This window comes from Pyrus communis, chromosome 16, assembly GCF_041283825.1.
Source record: "Pyrus communis isolate YQ-2024b chromosome 16, ASM4128382v1, whole genome shotgun sequence".
NCBI lineage: Eukaryota > Viridiplantae > Streptophyta > Magnoliopsida > Rosales > Rosaceae > Pyrus > Pyrus communis.
In genome coordinates, this window is record NC_142580.1 from 11,082,979 (window position 1) to 11,103,843 (window position 20,865).

The following is a 20,865-nucleotide window of genomic DNA, read 5'->3' on the forward strand; positions in this document are numbered from 1 at the left end:
GGCTCATATTGCTCAACTTTATATTCAACACAGCTCGTTCTGGGTTGATTATTGGCGCTGGTGAATTACACGATAGTGGCCAAGGAAGATTGAAATGTCTCTGTAGGTCTTTCTAACCATCAAAATGATGATAATCTGTCGTGACTTCACTACCAGCTGTTCCCTTTTTTAAAGAAAAAAAAAAAACTATCTTTTCACTATCAACTGTTTATTTCGTACCGCCCAATGCTAAGAATTATTAAAGAGAATTGTATCACCCAAGAAAATAAAATCCGATTAAAATCTTAGCTAACTTTCTACAACTTATTTGCAAAAAAAAAAAAAAAAAAGTCGTGGTCTATGCTCCACATATAGAGGGACCAGGACTTGTGATTTACAAGCTGTTAGCGGTTTTGCTGGTTGGAACTAAACCCCAGCCAGCTTGTTAGGGATTTTAGGGTTACTAAAATTAAAGATAATTATTAGAATAATCCCCAACTAATCAAATGCCACCCCATCCCAATATCCCATGTGGCAGAATTATCATTCGCCAAAATCGCGAATTAAGCAAGTTTGGTAAGACGTGTTGAGATCTCTCCTGATTGGAGCTCAATGACTAAGAATCTGCACCATTCAAATTAATCATATGGTCCTTATTAACACATTTTATTAGCCCTTCTCACACCAAATAAGGGTTCGGATTTCTCTTGAACAATCCAAATTTTTTAATCCTTGAGCTTTGAACAATGGGATCTGAAAAGGATGTACCTTCCAATCTTCATGCCATATTTGGTGAATGTTTGTTTTATTTATCGAGACTTATAATTCAAGTAATTCAAAGCATTCACATATTCGATACCTATCCTAGAATGCCGCTCTTGAATCTAAATAAAAAATTGTTTGTTTATTTCTTGGTCGAACAAGCAATCCCCAAATATAAGAGAATCTTGAAATCTCTCTTACAGCTGTTGCTGTAGTAATCAACTGTCGATTGTGTTTTGCCAACCAAAAACACAAAGGGCCAGTTGTGTTTGTCGAAGCCCTCCTCCTTAACCTAAATCTTTTTCAATTCAGGAAATTTGCTCCGTTGGGTGAGCTTTGGACGGTTCGGAAATGTCAAAACTGTTGAGAGAGAATCCTCCTCTATATTTTCTCTTTGTTTTTTTCTCAAAAGACAAAGTAAGGTGTCTTGTTATATTCTAATTTTTTTTTTTTTTTTCATAAATTGTGATGAAAATTGTAGGATTTGGGTGGAAACATATTCTTATATTCCTATAGATAAATGGAACATATTCTTATTTAGTTGTTTAATGCTTCAAAGGTTGTAGCTATTTGTGCTCCATTCATATAGTTGGATATTGCCAAACTCAAAATGTTAGTTGTCCACGTGTGAATGGATGGCTTTTAGCCGTTGATGCATTGTTCGACATACATCAGCATCTAGAAACTTGACCATCCCAAGTAAAATTCAAGTTACAGACTCATGGTTGATAAAACACGATAAGGAATCATTGGCGTCACCTTAATTCTACAAGTAGCAATTTAGCATCTTCCTTCCTTTCTTCATATTCAAATATCCTGTTAGTGGTGCCCAAAATCTATTACTAATACTTCTACTATGCCCCAATGTACATACCAATTAGATTAATGTAGCGTTGAATGTGTAGCTAATGATTCAACAGTGAATGATCCAATGACTACAGACGTCAGTGTATAATACACACGGTACATACTAGAAAATCTCTTTGTTTACAACCTCAATTCTCGCATAAGGGAGCACTAGAGGGGGTTGACCCAGCTTGAACACAGTATTGACGTGTGTCCCATGCTGTTTCTACGAGTTACCAAATCATAGCATGCATCGGATGTGCCAAATGACCTAATGGTAGGACAGACATGCAAGGGAATAAGGACCACTACTCCTACTTGGGGGAGGAGCCTCCCTCCCTTCTAATCATGGTGGTGGGAATCTAAGAGCTGGTTTGGTATTACTGTATTTTGAAAAAAAAAACTACTTTTGTTGTGTTGTGAGAATAAGCAGCAGAATGTTTGGTAAACATTTTTGTAAAAGTGCTTTTGAAAAAAAAAAACAGTATTATAGTGTTTGGTAAACTTTTATGTAAAACAGATATGAAAAAAGCCGGTTTTTCAAAGCTGGGTTTTGCAGCTTCTTGTTTTTAGCTTTTTTTTCATCCAAAACTGTGAAAAAAAACTGAAGCTGAATGTTTACCAAACACAAAAACAGCTCCCAGTTTTTTTTTTATACTAATTTTTTTCAGAATCACCTTAGTACCAAACCTGCAGATATTACGGCATGGCACGACTATTTCAACCCCCAATCAAACAGATATAAGAAAGTACATACTTTAATTTATGTGGCTAACAAAATTATAAGAAAATCTATGTGTGACACCACTAAAAATCGAGACAAATTGAACTTTGCAAATATTCTACTATGATCCGGTGTATAAGCATATCAAAAACTTGCATCTCTCTTTCTCATGATGCGCAATAACACACGTAAATGGCAGTGCGCACGTGCAAACGTCTCAGCTCTCAAACTTCAAGCATGTGAAATGCGAGTTGCAACATGGATAATATTACAACTCCTCCTTCTAATGGAGAACAAAATGGTCGAATAGTGTGAAATTATAAACATACACATAGCGTAATACTCCAAGCAATCAGCTAGATCTTTAAACGTAGTGTAAAACTTCAAGTCGTTATTTCAGGTCTCAAGTATATACATGGACACGTTTCTTTTGGTGGTTTCTATCGCTGAATTTCGTTTCAAAATGTAACAGTACAGTTATAACCGATACAATTAACAAAGATAAAGGGTCTATTCAGCTATATACGTCTGTAAAAGTGCTTGTAATGAAAAATAAAATTACAATCCACCAAAAAATTAGTGAATGACCGCAACAGGAACAGGAAGCCTCCAACTGATGCTCCGCGTGGAAATCACGAAGTGAATTCTAACATACCTTACAACTCCTCCTACAGTAGCCAGGAAGGTCGGGAGTTCCAACCATATACTCTCGGTTCTTGGTGCATTCCCCAAGGGCAGCCCATCTCTCACAACTCTCATTCAGATCTCCACAGTTCCCGCCAGCATCCAAGTTCTTGTCAAATGAGTCAACATGAATCCACTTCGTTGCTGACCATTTCTCACCTTCAATCACTGGGCAACCCGCATGGAGACTGTTCGGGTCTGGAACAGCATGTGGGGTGAGACTGAAGAAAAGAAGGGCATCTCCTCGTCGTGGTTTCACTGAATATTTCCAAGGTGAAGAGAGAAGCAACAGAATACATCAACTTTTCTGCAACAATTTCTATATTTTGATAAAAGCTGTATTAATTTATAATTTTATATAGAGCTTACCTGCAATTCCTTTCTTTGCACACTCAGAGAGACTGTGATCTATTTCTGCAGCCTTACGGCGTGAAGGTATCTGCAGCCAGAGTGGTTTACAAAAATAATTATTAACAACATTAACTAAAGCATACAATCAAGCTGGTAAAAACTTCTTTATTCTCTACCACCCAACCCCGTCTCAAGACTCCCAACCAATTAACAGAACTAGTAATTTTTTTTATCTTACTTTCTATGCCTCCGTATCCTTTTAGTTTTTCATAATTTTTATAATAGACAATTGTTGAAAGAACTATAACCATTACCAACATTTTTGCTAATTCAAATGCAAAATAGAACAACGTAATGCAGATTCACGAGCACGTCAGTCATGCTAATATTACCAATCCAAGAGCAGCCAGGGGTGGCTTATGAAAATAAATCTTCCAGGATACAGATTAGATGATCCCTATGTTGTTAGGCAACTATCACGTAGAAATTCTGGTAACACTAATCTGTTCAATGGTGCTCGAGTTAGCTCAATAAAAATTACAGAATCCAGGAGGTGAATAATGCAGCTAACCTCTGCTTCAGGGAACACAGTTTCACCACCTTTGGCCACATCAGTGAGATACATCAGTACAGTTGCTACGCGGTGTCCACCCCTAGCAATATTGACCTTGTCGACAAAGTAATCATAGTGTGGTGCATATTTCTGCCCAGGTTCATATCTCAATACTTGTATGTCTTCACCATTTTCTGAAAGTCAAGAAACAGATATCACATGTAAGATTGCCCCAGCAATGAACATGAAAACGTTTTTTAAATTTTCATCACATCATTCTTTCTTTCTCAATCCAATATTTGCAATGCTCGGTTTTTTATGTCGGAAGAATAGATAACCTCTGAAATCTTACAAACATGGCTCTCCAAACATTCAATCTAGTATCTGTTTTTCCCATGTTCACCCAATTCAGTAGCAGTAACAATATTACCAAAAATTATGCTTGTCGTATTTTGATTATATTCCCTTATTTATACTCGGTTTTCACTTCAATCTTCTTCATCAAAACATCTAAACACCAATTATAAGCAAAGAAGGAAAAGAAACATGTCGTATTGCTAAAATCTAAATACATGGCCCTGTCAATGCAACATACGAGGACCTCAATAAAAGGATAACAATTTTGATCCATGATTCGACAAGGTATGGCTGCGAATATTAATTGTATTATTCAAAGTTAACTACCTGTTAAAGGTTATAAGAAAAGAACAATACAAACAGTATTCTTCGGCAAATGGTTTACCTTTTGGAAGAAATGTCCATGTTGCAAGCTTGGCCTCAATACCAGCAACAATAGGATCCTACATAACAAATTTAAATTGTTAAAAAACACATTTGATATACATCCATACGTTGGTAACTTGCAATCCAATTCATGACCGATGATCATCCCGTCAACAATCAAACATCCACGGCGTGTCTATACATACACATTTATAATGTAATCAATGCACTTCGGGCTAAAAACGTAAAATTGAATGGCAATTGGCAATTAGCAAAGCCTAACAAAAGTAGTATATATAGTTAAGGAACACATAATTATGATATAAAAATGATGAGAAATGGAAAAGGGAAGGAGAAAAGAAGCAGAGACCTTGGCCTTGGGAATGAACATTCCGGAGCTGGTCCGGACCTCGCTGAGCTTGCTCTGACCGGACAAGTTATCGGCGACGGCGGATCTCTTCAGCTCCGATTTCGCCTATTCACAATGAAATCAAACACATTGATAAAAGCGTGAGAGAAAAAAAAAATCAGAATTGAATAAATTAAAAGATTGTAATGCGAGTAAACTCACGATGGAGATCAAGTGATCGCACTCGGCGTCCGTCAGCAGACCTTCGTAGACGAAAGCTCTGCAAATTGATCATCCAATCCAATCACATCAATCCAATTCCAATCGAAAAATTAAAAACAAAACACTGTTAGTTAAGAGAGAGACCTAGGGTTCCATGAGATCTGTTTGACTTTGGACGGATTGACGGTGAAGGTGGAAGCAGAAGAGGGGGTGGAGCAGATTGAGAGCAGGAAGAAGAAGAGGAGGAGGAGGTGAAGGCAAACCCTAGTCATCAGTGCTCGGTCGGATTCTCAATCTCTGAGATGGAGAGAGACAGACTGTGTCAATGTCATTTGAATTTCTAATCCCGATCCTAAATTCCTAACCCATATCTCAGTGCAGTGCTGCTGTGAACCACCTGTGGCTGCCGCCATGTATTTTTCATCTTAGTTTTAAGTTCACTGTTTTTCACATCTATTTTTATTTTTCACACGCTATCTTGTTAATTTTCTTATCATAATTTTTTTAATTTATTCGATTCGACTGTCACGTGATTTTCCATTTTAAAATCGTTATCCACTAGGGCAATATTTATTTACTTACAATTGTTCTGCTTTTTCTTACGTTAACTAAACACATACAAAATAAAAAAAATGTGTAATTTCGTATTACAAGAAGTCAAAAATTAGTTTCGTTAAGAGAGTAGTTAATCATATTCTCACTTCTATACATGACATTTTTTTCTCCATCTACATAAGCATGTTATAACGAGCGATGTCATTAATTACACGTTTACCTATTTAAAATGCAGAACTCATGAAATCGAAGTGAATATGATCGACTATTTTCCTTGGTCAATCTAATTCTTATGATCAACCATTTTCCTTAGTCAATCTAATTCCTCGTTTTTCGAATATCAAATAAGGATTTGTGTTATTAAATACACAAGAAACCAAGAATCATACATCAATTCTCATTTCAAGTAAATAAATATTTCATAAGTTCAATTACAACGAAAATTCTAACTTGAGATTTCTTAAAGAACTTGAATCATTTTCTTTTATGGCTAATGTTTCATGTTTGTTAAACTTTTGTGTTGGTTAGATAAATCATATTTTTGCGATCTCATTTTATGATAGGTGATAAATTTATGAACAATTGAAGATAATGATTAAGCTTGAAACTAAATTGATTCGCCAAATGAGTGTTTCATTAATTCAAATATAGATTTGTTGTGTGACATAGCAAAGCATAGTGCATAACCACTTCAAAGTTATATAACTCGTCACTTTAGTATCTGAAATTTAAAATCAATGGAAACTGTTTCAGAGATTGTCCATTGTCAATTATTTTGGTCTTCTATGAAAAATCTCTGTAAAATTAAAGAAACCACCAGTTCAAGTGAAGATGTTGATTTGACAAAAATACCCTCAAATTAATGTAGATTTTTTCACAGAATGATTAAAATGATCGATGATATAAAAGATCACTTATATTTGTTTTAAATCTCAAGACCAAAGTTAGGAATTATATCAATTTCAAAAACTATTTTGACTTAAAAAAACCCAATAGAAAACATTGTTCGTTTAATTGTGTTTTGACGGTTTTACCCTATTTTTAATGCTCTTTCCTCTTTAATCTTTTTCCTCGAGGGTTTTTTGATTCGAATGAGAGATTCTTCAACGTGATCGGCACACGAGGTGGTACATCACGTGTTATTGTACAAATAATAATGTGTGTTAAAAAGTTAATAACTTAAAAAATAAAATTTTTCACCACTTACATAAAAACGCGTGATGTACCACCTGTGTTTCTATTGCAATAAAAAAATTTCTCGATTCGAAGACGTTCCCCTTCACGAGAAATCACCTACTCACTTGTTCCAGCAGCTGTACATACATGCTCACTAAAACCACTCACCCTCTCCCTTCAAGCTTTTCTCTCATTCAGTCGTCGTTTCGATTACATTCATTGTACAGACGATGAGTAATTAACAAAGCACATATAACATTAACATCTCCAACAAACGTCCTTTGCTCTTCTCTTCCTTCTCTTGCATGCTCATCGTTTTCTGCTTCTGAAACTGTCTAGCGTTTTTGGTCCGTGGACGGATTTCAGCGCAATGTGAATCTGGCCTTAAGAAACAAATTCAACTACCCCAACACCCCATACATAGAAAGTTTAGGCCTCATTAGAAGTGCCCAAGATAAACTCCAGTTGTTTCTCTCTATCACTTAAACACTTGGTTGAGTTGTAGTCATCTGCATCCAAGAGCTCCTCCGAATACGTCCTTTGAAGTTTAGACTTTTGACGTTTTGTAGCGTACTCCAAACTGCCTTCATCGCCTTCTAAAATTTCGACGATCTGCAGCGGATTTAAAACAAAATTAAAACAAAACGCAACACAAACTTCTTAGTTAAGTTATGACCAAAAAAAAAACTTGTTAGTTAGGTCATCACATATATTGGCACTGTAAAATCAAACTTGTGAGCAGTCGTTGCTAGAAATAATTACATGCCTGGCTCATTTGCGGTCGATTCACTGAAGACTGGTGTACACAAAACGAAGCAGTTAACGCAAGACGTTTCATTTCTTTCAAATCATAGGCATCGCCAAGGCATGGATCAACTAGCTCATTCATATTATTCATAGAGAGCAAAGGTTTGGCCTGGAAAGTAATGTTTCAGTGAGATCGAATTTGTCAACAAGTATTCCAGTATAATTCTTACCTACCTACAAAAATTAAACAAGAAACCGAGTTACACAGAAGCGAACGTACCCACATGACAAGGCTTTTATGTGAACTATCCAAAGCTTGCCTGCCTGTGATGAGCTCTAATATTAGCACCCCGTAAGCATAGACATCGGTTTTTTCATCTACTATGCCGTGCATGAAAAACTCGGGAGGAAGATATCTGTCATGATTGGGGAACGGAATGATGTCAACTGATCTAGAAAACAAAACTAGCTTAGTACAAAAGCAAAAATCTAAAGATTTTGGATTAACAAACCCAAATGTGCCTTCGAATTTCGATACAACATGGTGAGTCCATGAATCTGGTAGCCATTTTGCAAGCCCAAAATCAGATATCTGGATTCAAATTGGAGTAACAGAGAATTATTAGCGCAATGCAGCTTTTTGACAATCCTTTATAGCAATTGATCAAAGAGGGTGTACCAGAGGCTCAAAATCCTCTGCCAGCAAAATATTAGAAGCCTTAATATCTTTGTGAATAATTCTCCTCTGGCACCCCTCATGAAGATACAGAAGGCCCTTAGCTGTCCCTAAAGCGACTTTATATCTGATGCCCCAATCCAGATTCTCTCTAGGTCCTAGAAAACACGCGACGAAGAAACAAAACCAACGAGTCACTTGTTTGTGAAATTGGAAGAAATTCTGCTGTGCAAAAGATGAATTCACAATGATAAACAAACCGTAAAGTATAGACGATAGGCTTCCATGGGGAGACAAATGTAGAACAAGATGCATCCCTCCATCAACCCCATAGCCAATCAATTTCGCAATATTGGGATGGTCAACATGAACTATGACACCAAGCTCAGATAAGAAGTCTGCAGTCATTTCTTCTTGAGTACCGCGAGTCAGGCATTTGATCGCGACAATCTGCCCATCTTCCAATGTTCCCTTGTAGACGTCAGCATAGCCTCCCTCCCCGATCAAGTTCTCTTCAAGAAGACAAATCTAAAAGTTCTATGAGCATAAAGTGACAACCTTTCTAGAAGATCATGATTCTAGCGATATACGACTAATGCAATGTAATTGCTCCAAAGAAATGTGAGTACAAACCGTGGCTGAAGTTGTTGGTTGCGGCTTGGAGCTCTAAGAGTGAGTAATTCTTCCAGGAAGATTTGAAGCAGCAAAAGTCAGCATCGAAAGACCTAGGAGCAGGAGAGTTGGGCTGTGGAATGAATTCCTCTCTTATTCTTTTGGTTTTCTTTCTGGTGAGTTTTGGTTTTTGAGCACCTTTAGGAGGGAAGGTTGGGAAGGGATTCTGGGGTCCTTTTTTCAACATGCCAAAAAAACTGCGCCCGTGTTGGTTGGCTCTTGGATCCGAGTCGGAAGTATTACTGCTGCCTCTTCCATCCGAGTCTGAAGTGCTGGCCTTGGGAGAAGATGTTTCGGATCCTAAGCTTCTCGGGCAGTATTCATCCTCGGAAACTCCTCTTGAAGAGGGCTCATCTATTGAGACATCCTCATCCAAATTTAATGATCTCAAGTCTATCATGACAAATCCCAAAAGAATTAGTACCACATTGCTATATATCTGCAATATTAGTAAAAGAATACGAAACAAATTTGTTACCTTGACTTGAAAAAGAGTCGGAGAATCCAGCTCGCGCTCTTCTTGATCCTCCGAGAGCAGAAGGCTTTGTTGTAGCCTGAGCTTCTTCATTGTACTTGGCCGTTTCGCGGGAACCATTGCTGCCCATACGAAGCAATATGTCAGCAAAGAACAGAAAATATGCCAAAATCTAACAGATTAAGTAACCTAAAGAGCAAATTCAGCCAAACCATGGTAGTATTACTAGTACCGACCATCCAAGTGGGGAGGGGAATAGAAAGAGAAGGGCCACAGAATATGACACATGCATAAATAAATATCTCTAGATATATAGAATCAAATAAATGATTTGTGTATGGATTATAGAAGAACCGTTGAAACATCATCTCTTGAGGAACAGGGAAATTATTCAAGCAAAAAAAAAACAAAAAACAAAAAACCCGAAAACAAAAACAAAAAATTCGAAAGTGACATTTTTAACCAACAAAACCATGTGCAAATGAATAACGTAACAACAAAACCATAATGCTTAGCTCCTCGCATATAAGAAACAAACCATAGTCAGACATTATACAAAGATATAAACCACAAAATAAACAATCAGACGTAGGCGTAGTCACATTGGCTAGAATGGATGTGCTATCTTACGCAATTTAAGTTGGCTTAAAGCAAAATGTCACTTGTATAAAAAAAAGGTCAAGAAATTTTTCCACACGCAAGTGGCATTTTGATTTGTTTGCAAGGAGGAATGACTCATATTTTTACCCTAATGAACGCAATATGACAAGTAAATGCGACCTCCTAGGCTAGACATTCATATTACTAAGAGGAAACGAAAATTTTACCATTGCAGGATGAGAGTTTGAAAAGCTTACTACTTAGAGACAAAAGCCGCCAAACCCGAAGCTATGATCTGAAAAGCAGGCACGGAGGCGATTACCATGAAGAAGTTTCTGGTTCAGGTTCTGGGGCATCTTCCATGAATTCTCAGAGGCTGCCACCAACCAAAGAGAACCGCTGAAGGTTTCAGAAGCCAAAGGAAACGACACACCACACACACAGAAACCTAGAGAGAGAAAATCAAGAGAGAGAAAGCAAGAGAGAAAGCAAGAGAGAGAGAGAGAAATGGAAAATAGTGCCTGCCATGATTTTTCCGTTTTTTCCCTCTAAATATTCCTGCATTTTTGGACAATCAGCGACTATTAAAGCCCAAAATCGGCTTTTAATTGTTATTGGCACAGCGTTAATTAGCTTCTTAATCCAGTCGATGTGATCTGTCTTAAACTCTTAAATAAATAGAAATAACAACGTGTAATTTTTGCATGTTTGTGAAAAGGTTTTGCAAGCAAGCAAGCACGTATAGTTATGGAGATTCCCAAACTCCTACAGTTTACACGTCTTCTGGGTCTTTGACACGTGGCAATAATTAACAATCAACGGTCTGAAACGAGGGAGGGGGTATTCAGTAGAATGTGTTGTGCGCGGGGGAAAAAGACTTGTATGACACGGGTATATCGTCACAATAGTGTTCCGTTCTAATAATATAAGGACATATGTTAGTTTATTTTTACGTATCATTATTTTATTGAACGTCAACGGTATACTCGTGTCATACAAATTGCTCTCATGCGTAGAACGGACAAGTCATGTGGTCTAGAACTTGGATGCATGTAGCAAAGTTTTTCTCTCCATGTATCTTATTGGCCTAAAAGCTTATTAAGACTTGTCTTAATTTGACATAAGCATGAGATGATAATGTATCTCTCGTCTACTAAATTTATCCCTCGTATTGTTTAGTATTGACAAAGAAATCACCTCTTAATAATGCCCTATCCTATCAATTCGTCACGTTGTTAATTTTATATGAATAAACCATAGTACACTCAAAAGGATGCACTACGTTAATTGCCGAAAGTACAATTTCAAAAGCATTTCTTGACGTGAACTTGTGAAAAGCCAATCTTCAGGGAAACAACACCACTTACCTCATGGATGGACTCGAACGTAAGTCATATCAGGTCGTTTAACGTACCACTGAGTGATACGAGATACGCAAGATTTAACCAATAGTACTACTCAATAGTACGTAATTTCGCAAAGTTGCTAGTCATACAGTTAAGTAGCAGGAGTTCAAAGAATGGTTTCAGACTTCCGGTACACGTTGAATTTGCATTTAATTACAGCCAAAAAACAGATTAAAGTGGTAAAACTGGCTTTTACAAGATTCAAATTGTCAATTTAATGGACATTGCGGCTGATTAATCCTTCAAAAATAGCATATAGGTCCTTGTTATCTGGCCCAAATATCTCATCCGCCTTCTGTAGCGTCTCCTGAAATTTTGCACAACAGTCACTCAAGTGGTAATGGAAAACTTAAAAATGAACATACGCTGAGCAGAGGGAGAGAGCGAGGATGGAAGGAAGGACATACCTCTTTTGTTTGCTTGTTTCCCGTTTAGTACCTTAACATTTGCCAGTAATGCACCAAACTGCTCGCAAGACAGACAACTCCTTGGGGGAAAAGAAATAAAAGATCAACGGTGAGAATAAACTTCCTCAACAATAATAGTTTGAATAGCAAAGTAAAAATAGTTTGTAAACTGGATGCAGGCCAAGCCCGAAATTTTGGATTGTGGTACTGGTAGTGAATTTTCGGTATTTGAGACTCAAGAACCGATTCCATACTTTATGACCGTATCAATTAGTAACTAAGAAAATTGAGATGGCAACCCATCAGGCTTATTCCTTGCGCAGCTCATAAGCATTCATGGCCAGTTACTTGGAAGTTACTTAGAACGACTTGAAATATTCGTAGTAAGCTGCTAATTTTGGCAGTGAATGAATTGTAAACCTGGTTCAATTGAATTAAACCTCGTAAAACAACCTAAGCGATGTGGGGTTGTTCTGCGTTATTACTTACGAAGTGCATGCAACTGGAGATACCTAGTCAGAATTAAATTTTTGACTATGTCAATATTCTTCAGACAAATTTCTGTAACTTATTCTTTCCCACCAGATTCAAATTCAAGATTTAATCAGCGACTTTACCTGACTTGACAGAAAAACTCTTTCCCATCCACCCTAGTTCTTGCTGAAACAGATTAAGAGAGAATCAAATAACCATACGTACATTAACTATGACCAAATTATTTAACATTGTTGCAGGGTGACACCGCATGCATCCTACCTAAAAAATTATTTGAACCGTGATTAAACATTTTCTACAGAAGTTTCTCGAGCTAACCGCGTTCCGAGCTGTGATGGCTTGAGGGCGCAGACGATCTGTTATCAAACATGCCTCTTGAAGTGGCAAAGGACATGGAGTGTCGCTTTGGAGACACAGGTTTCGATGTTCTTGTTGGTGATGCGGATGCAGAATAGATAGGAGGAGAACCAGGGGGAGTGAGCCGAGGTGTGCTAGTTTGGGATGCTAACATGACACTGTGTGCTATGCGAGCTCTTGAGGCTGCCATTGCAACAAGAAAACGCAAGAAAATTAAATTTGACATGTTAAAAAGTTCTTCACTATAAGCATAACTGAAAGCAATTTTTTCGTGACCAAGATCTTAATTCAAACCGTACCATCTGTGTCGCGATCCTCATGAAACGTACTTCCTGCTTCAGAAAACGTGCTTTGGACTGAAAATGTGACATCACCTTCTGAAATTACTGTCAAGTTAGGGTTTTGTTGTACATTGCCATTTAAGCAGAGAACCAAAAGATAGAGCAAATGAAGTTGGCCCAAAAAAAATAAAAAAGATATAATAAGTAACAAACAAAAAATGTAGTCACATTCTAATGGTTAATTTTTTTCCATAATTTACGGTCTAACAACATAATATATAACTGTTTTATGACAATGAATTGCATGTACGGTTCATTTTTTTTCCTATGATTTACAATCAAACAGCATAACATAACTATTTTACGACAATGAATTGCACATACGATTAAAACAAAAACTAGGACGAAAATTTTTAAATTGAGATTTTGGGATAACAAACCTCCATGTCCAACATGTGGTTTAGAAGACAAGTTCTCTTCGGCTTGTACAGTATTAGAAGGCTTGGCAACAACCTCTGAAGCTCCACTCTGTGTCACAAAATCCAATCCAACATGTCAAATTAATTAAAATAATTAAAAACAGAAACGTAATTAAATAAAATTGAAAAATAAAATTTGCCACAGGATTTTCTTCATCCTCTGCAAGTGATCGCATAAGCGCCTTTCTGAACACCTGCAGCTGCGCACATTAGCAAACTAAGCTCAGTCTAAGCAGAAAACGGCGCCGTTTCAACCTCGGCAAAAATTCAGTTACCTTCGATACATCTTTGTTCAGCTTCCTCACTGTGTTTGAGAGTACGGCCCTCTCCTTCACCAATCCCTCCTGCAATTTCGGAACCGAAGTCAAATTTAGTCAACGCATTCACTGAAACTGAAGCGGTTTAAGATTCGTGGGTCGGGTTGGGGCGGGTAGGACCTTCTCCTGGTCGCGAGGGCGAGTTTGTCGGCGGTCTCGGGGAGAGAGGCGTCGAGGGACTGCACCTGGGATTGGAGGTCGGCTATGATCTGGTCCTTCTCGGCGAGCTTCTTGAGCAGAGCGGACGACTCTGATTCCAGGGCCGAGACACGTGTCGAGATAGCGAGGGACTTGATTTTGCGGGCCACATCGAGCTGTTTTAAAGGATCCGACGGCAGTAATTCCAACACTTCCACGGGAAGGTCGAATTCCGAACTGCCCGATTCCTTCGCAAGCATCTCGCCTTTTCCTTTGTTTTTTTGTTTTTTTGTTTTTTCGATTTTTTTTCAACTTTTTTGTTTTTTAATTAGATATTGGTTGATTTGATTGGAGGGAAACGTGTGGTTTGGTGATTGGATAGGGTTTTGAGAACAAGAGACAAACGTGTACACTTGTACAGTTTAAGGAAATAGGATTCTCGGATCTTCTTTGTCTTTGTGAGGATTTCGAAAATCCTCTAATTACATCCGTTCATCGTATATCGTACGGTCATTTTTTGTCAGATACTCTTTATATTCAATTTTAAATAAAACAATTTGCAATAATTTATTATCACACGATGTACGATGAACATATGTGATTGAAAGATCCCAGAATCCTCTTGGCAGTTTGAGAACGCATGTAAATCAACTTTAAGTTCAATTTGCTATCCCTGCTAACAGAATATTTTCAATGTGTCGAGAACATATATCGTTACACCAAATATTATAAATTATAATACAAGTTGTTGAATATTTGAAAAAAAAAAATTGTCAACCACTTGCATTGATAACACTTAAGGTACCAAGCTGTGTTACTGCCACACTGAAAAATTTCTCCTAAAAATATATTTTAAGTTAAATTTACATATAAGTTTTAGTGCTAATACATTTTAAACATGTTTTTTTTTTCTTGGTAAAAACCCATTTTAAACATGTTAATGAATTTTTATCACTAACACAATGATCTAATGGTATTCTGCGCTAATTGTAAATGGGAGGTTTCAGTTTCGACTTTCATAATAATGAGTTAGATAACTAATTACTCATCCAAAAATTGCCCCTTCCACTCCCCAATATTATTGCATCACAAAACAAACAAACAAAAAGGATCGGACAATTAAAGATTGGGAATGTCACTAGCATTGTGAGTACAACCACCGAGATAGGCATTTTTAGGAATAGTTATATCCCACAAATTTGTCACAAAAAGGAATATTTCTTTAATACTACATAACATTTAATGATATGAGAAATAAATAATTGAGATTGAAAATAATTTTTAACTAATTGTGAAAATAAAATCTAATGACTAAAACATCCATAATAAAGCAGCAACAAAACTGAACTAAAAGATTTTTCAAGATGTGGAGCGTCCGTACACAATGCAATCAATCACTAACTTCGTGATACAAAAATACAATAACGCATACACACTTGTCTCATTAAGGCAGGCTCACGAGGGTACGCAGCTGGGATCGGGAATAACTTGCCATCCTCCAGCTGCTGCTAGGTCGTTTTGTGTGGTTGGAATTGCAATTTGTTACGTTGAATACAGGCCAACCAAATTCATCCTTACTAGGGAGGTTGATGACATTCGGAGTTCCACGTATGGCTAAAGCTAGAAGAATAGACTGTTGTGATTGATTTATGGACTCCTTTTTGTGATGACCCATCCCTATTTCTCACTGTAATTTCTTTTCCATTGGTGTAATCTGAAGATTATAACCTTCTTTGGACAAAAGTGGAATTTGACATGGACGTAGTTTTTCAACTGTTGTTTCTTTTTCTAGGTTTTGTACTTATAAAGTACTTGTCGTTACGAATGCGTGAGCGCGCATTAGACTCGAATCGGATCTGGAACGAAAAAGTTATGCATAGTTAAAGTACATTAATCACGGATCGCGAGTACAAATTTACAATGTCGGAAACACTGTCAAAGAGGCAAATTTAGTACATTAAAAATTGTGTAAAATCCATCCCTTCCCTAATTGGTGGATCCAGTCCCCCTATCTTCAACAACCAATCAAATTATTCAATTTGATTTTTCCACCAATCCCTCGCAACCATTCCTTTTTCCCTAATTTTCTTCTTCACCAATCAATTGTTTTCCCTCTCTCACTCACGTTCAATCAGAAAACAAGTTCCATTTCTGTTCCACCAATCAGAAATTGAGCAAACCTCTCTTTCTCCCCCGAAGACCCTTACACACCCTCACTCTGCAACTCACTTAAACAGACACCAAAACACACAAACGTGTCTTGAGAACCACACCCTTGAACTCATCTCACCACCATGAACACAACCGTGCCCTTCGATTGTGGTTTGACCGAGTTTTGGACGTCGAACTCGGAAAGTCCGACTCGGCTCAACCGTTCCTCAATGAGTTGCGATTGAGTTACAGGTTTTCAAGAAGTCTAAAGGCCTCCACTCAATTCCCCAAGGTCTTTAGTGAAGGTTTGAGGAAGAGTTGACGTGAAACTACCTAGTTTTGAGAAATCGAGTTTTTGGCCTAACTTTTCGATGCTTTTTCAGGCCATGTTCCATCCATTTTTGAACTCCCAAGAGGTACAATCTTGTTCTCCTCTTCTCTAGCTTCATTTCTATATAAATTTCATCAAAAATGGTTGAGAAATGAGCAAGTTATGAAGCTTTGAAATTCTACCCAGAAACCAACGAAGATTTCCAGATTTCCGGCGAGTTCAGACAGCGGTAAACGACAGAAGACGACGGAGACTGGCAAGGACTACCGGAGAAGACAACGGAATATTCCATCAACTCTGACAGAATATCCTAATGGCGTCAGGTAACTTCGTTACCATTTAACGAAATATTCTTAATGGCCGTTAGGCCTCTGTCAGTCTCTGCCCATGCGTGGTGGCGAGTAAGGCTGTGCCCTAGGCAGCGCGTCTGGCCTCCGATTAGCTTTCTGTCAATTTGTGTAGGTCCATGACGTCGAGTATATCGTTTCATATATTTAAACCCTATGTTTGAACAAACTATGAGGGTTTTATTTAAGTTTCCGTATATGTGTTGTTAAACTAATTAAATTAGTAATTTCATGTATAGGGGAAACGTATCCCGAGGACGTATTACGTATCTGTGAGTGGGCACTTTGTTTTCGCGAGCGTGTGTGTGTGTGTATAGACACACACACGCACACACATACCTTATAGTTTCCACAAATGCCTTTAAATCGATTTATGCATTTTATGCCATGATTTATTTAATTTTCGAAAATGTTGTTATGTGGTTGAGATTTACATATTGTCGTGGCATATTCATATGCATTTTACTTGCTCGTAAATGTTGCACTATTATGAGATGCTAAAACAATCCAACAGGATACACATGTAAGTTCAAGTAAGTTATTATATTGTTGCAATCATAGAATCATTATGGCCTGCATATATTCATGTAGTGCTCATCATTGTTGCACCCGATGTTAGTGTTTCCGCCTCGAGCCAGAGCCAATCTTTCACGTGATGTTCACCTCTGCACCGCATGCTTGCATTGGATCCAAGTAGGTGTTAGCCCTGTCGTACAAGTCGCATTAGGTGACTTCGACTCATAGGTGACCGCGCATAGCGCTACCCTTCACGTGATCATAGCACTAGAGCATATATTATTACACCTAACCTTGTCGGGCAATACAGTATGTAGCACTAGAGCATATATACCAAACAAACACTGAAGAAACTGGACTTCTTGCTTGAGTAGAAAGAGAAAGCAGAATCAAAAGGACATGACCAGCCACTTTTGACTAAAACTCGTTCCTACCTTTACTAAACTCTTATTAATACATAGCCACCAAATAATTAAATAATCACGGTTATGATGAAATATTTATTTTATAAATTTCAAGTCATTAAGTGGAGAAGCACTTTCGTTGCACGAATACATTATTACTCTGACATTTTAGGTTAATAATGTAATATTATTATATGTAAATTTCATTCTATCTAACGTTATAACGCTAGCACAAAATGTCATGTCCGGATAGTCATCAATCACCGAAAGTGACCATAAAAAAAAAAAAAAAAAAAAAAAAAAAAAAAAAGACCCCAAGGTGACATAGTTTGCTCAACAAGAAGTTAGGTCAACTGTTCAACTCCCATGGAGGAAAGGCACCAGACCAAGTGGTAGGTATCAGTTCCATCCTTCAGGTGTGACCAAAACATCTCCACAAGCATTAGAAAATGAAGACAATATAAATCTTCCATGATTCTTCAGGTAACTTTAACTTTAGTTGAGCTAAAGAAACAAAAGAAGAAAAATTAAACAAAGCTTTAGCTTTAGTTGTATAAATTATTTGCATTTTGGGAGGATGGTTCCTCCACAACTTCCCAAGAAAATGTATGAATATAGGAAACATCAGACAATATAGTATGATTGCTTCCTTGCAGTTCACTTCTTTATGAAAAGGGTGTTCAACCCCGAAGCTAAAAGCTTCCCTTCTTTTCTTTCATTGGTCTCGTTTTTAAAATTTGAAGAATTATTATTAGACCAGAAAAAAATTGGGTTAGTACACTTGTTGGAAATAGATTGCTTACATATCACTCAAACAATTATGTTGAGTCAATTCAGTGTTTAGAATATCCACGAAATTAGCAATATTTTTATTGAAGTATCCGAAAAATCAAGAATCGATATGGAAACAGGGGTGAAATGTAAACTTTACCATATACCGGCTTGATATAGGAAAATCAATGAATATTGATAATATTTACCAATTCATTGCAGAAAATTTGTCGGTTTTTTTGAGAAATTTTTAAACATTGGTTCAATCATCCATTCACAAATGGGTGATTGTAATATGTTAGTGCATATGAATCTCACATACATACATACATACATACATACATACATACATACATATATATATATAAACAACTTGCAAGCACTCATGACAACTCAAATAAATCAAGCATGCAAATTAGCCTTGCATTTTCATCATTTAAATTGCATTTTGTACGTAATTATTTCGAGCATTCTTAAAAATAAACAAATTAGTGAGCTCCTGCTTTTTGATGCCGCATACTTGAGTTTACTGATTGGAAGGGGAAAAAGGGAAAGGCATAAAACCAAAAGTAGATAAAGTCATGGGAAAAAAGCTTGATGGGATGGTAAAGTTTCATGAATCCAGTAATGGAATTAGATATTGCAGGCAGAGATAAAGGGATAGATAAAGAGTGCTTTATTTTTGTTTGACCAAAAAAAAAGAGATAATGTTGTATTTTGTTGGCAGGCACTGAAACTAAGAATCTAAAATTAAGAAACACCATTCAAATCTAACCTCAAGATTTCCTAATTATTATATGTATTATTTTTCAATATAATTTAGTAGTAAATAAACACAAACTGATTACATGCCTCATTTGGAGTAGCAAGACAGGGATGTGTTACACAAACTCATATATATATTTAAAGGGAGCGGATTCCACAATTTTATACATACATTCTTCTAGGGCTATCTACAAAAAAACCCTAAACTCTTAATCCAATGATCATATGATTTCATATTTGAGTATCTTTGACAGACATGATATTTGAAAGAAGATCTAAAAGATAAACCAATCCCATCATTAAAATATATTACTAAATAGGCTCCATCAAAACATGTGGCAAAAATTATGTAACAAAAGCGGTGTTACGGATTATTTCTCATACATAAAATAAGAGAAAGAAGTCTATAATAATTTATAACATTTTTTTAAGATCATGCAGAGTCATCTCTAATGATTTATCACTTTAAAAAGAAATGATACCTTTATTTAAATTACTGATTAAAATAGCTTTATGCACGTTAGTGGGTTTTTTAATAATCATGTAGTGGCAAGGAAGTTCATTTATTTATTGATTAGGGTGGCGATGAAATTGTTGTTTACGATGTTCTAGAGGAATTAAAAAGAAAATATTTATCATAATACGAGAACAATGACATGGCATTCTAATTATTGTCCATTGTAGAGTACAAACTTATAAGGGCATCTTCAAACGAGTTAGCAAAAATTGAAACCATAGTAATTCCACAAAATGTTGTTTTCCGAATATAGATTAAAGTAATAACAAAGCAAGAGATTATGATGTGAATATGGATTAGAGTAACAAAGCAAAATATTATGATGTTTCCTTCAAAGATTATCCACGTACTATATATTTATATTTTTTACAAGACGATATATATTTTAAGTTACTCTAATAGTCTAACTTATGAGAAGAGAGATTCAAACTTTAGTTGCGAAGATATAACACACTTTGTCTTGATTCTGCCCGATTTACGTAATCAACACGTGCCAATTTAACAAGAAATTATGGTAAGGGGTTCTAAGGCATTCGTCTAAACCTACAAACTTAGCAAGGTTTCCTTTTACATTTTAAATTTTTGCCAATACATGTTTATTTTCTTCTTATAAAAAGAGTAAAACATTCGAGGCATTTGTTTAATTTTTTTTCCTTTGGGGGCTAATTTTACTTACTATTTATAAAATTTTTAAATAGTGGGTATTCTGGCAATATTTTACATGTTATAATAAAATACAAGTGAAGAAAATATATTTTTTTTATGTTCTTTTATTTTTTTATGATACGTGAAATATCTGCTTAAATACTAAACACTTTAAATAAAAATTCCACCGCATATGAAGATTCGACAGCTTGGAGACTTCGCTTGTTGACCAAAAGAAAAAAATGCTTGGAGACTTTGCTGACTCACGTTTCATTGTCATCGTATGAACAAAAGGTTTAAATTCATATTCTTTTCTTATGGAAAGAGATCCGGAAATGATCTCTTCTACTAAAATTACCTGATCAAGTGATCCAGACCTTCCAAATTTCATTCAACGGCCCACTTATTTTGATTCCTTAAAAACTATGATAATTTTTTTTTATT

The 20,865-nt window shown here is 36.5% G+C and overlaps 2 protein-coding genes and 1 pseudogene across 3 annotated transcripts; all 3 read right to left on the reverse strand.

Moving 5' to 3' along the window:
• Nucleotides 1-2,682: 2,682 nt before the first annotated feature.
• LOC137731158 (putative prolyl 4-hydroxylase 4) lies at nucleotides 2,683-5,676 on the reverse strand. Its single transcript, XM_068470268.2, has 7 exons — nucleotides 5,338-5,676; nucleotides 5,194-5,251; nucleotides 4,993-5,097; nucleotides 4,642-4,699; nucleotides 3,918-4,093; nucleotides 3,365-3,434; nucleotides 2,683-3,253 (listed from the first exon to the last, which is right to left on the reverse strand). The coding sequence occupies exons 1-7, from the start codon at nucleotides 5,463-5,465 to the stop codon at nucleotides 2,958-2,960; spliced, it is 891 nt and encodes a 296-aa protein (XP_068326369.1). The 5' UTR covers nucleotides 5,466-5,676; the 3' UTR covers nucleotides 2,683-2,957.
• A 1,275-nt stretch (nucleotides 5,677-6,951) lies between these two features.
• LOC137732290 (receptor-like cytosolic serine/threonine-protein kinase RBK2) lies at nucleotides 6,952-10,614 on the reverse strand. The gene is made up of 9 exons (XM_068471598.2): nucleotides 10,352-10,614; nucleotides 9,498-9,616; nucleotides 8,981-9,412; nucleotides 8,608-8,859; nucleotides 8,351-8,505; nucleotides 8,184-8,263; nucleotides 7,952-8,087; nucleotides 7,691-7,840; nucleotides 6,952-7,536 (listed from the first exon to the last, which is right to left on the reverse strand). Exons 1-9 carry the CDS (start codon nucleotides 10,417-10,419, stop codon nucleotides 7,354-7,356), a joined length of 1,575 nt encoding a protein of 524 aa, XP_068327699.2. The 5' UTR covers nucleotides 10,420-10,614; the 3' UTR covers nucleotides 6,952-7,353.
• A 991-nt stretch (nucleotides 10,615-11,605) lies between these two features.
• LOC137732678 (uncharacterized protein At4g15545-like) lies at nucleotides 11,606-14,266 on the reverse strand (annotated as a pseudogene). Its single transcript, XR_015957567.1, has 9 exons — nucleotides 13,958-14,266; nucleotides 13,795-13,865; nucleotides 13,663-13,719; nucleotides 13,481-13,568; nucleotides 13,059-13,136; nucleotides 12,721-12,942; nucleotides 12,525-12,567; nucleotides 11,908-11,987; nucleotides 11,606-11,807 (listed from the first exon to the last, which is right to left on the reverse strand). The product of XR_015957567.1 is annotated as an uncharacterized protein At4g15545-like (transcript).
• Nucleotides 14,267-20,865: the final 6,599 nt, after the last annotated feature.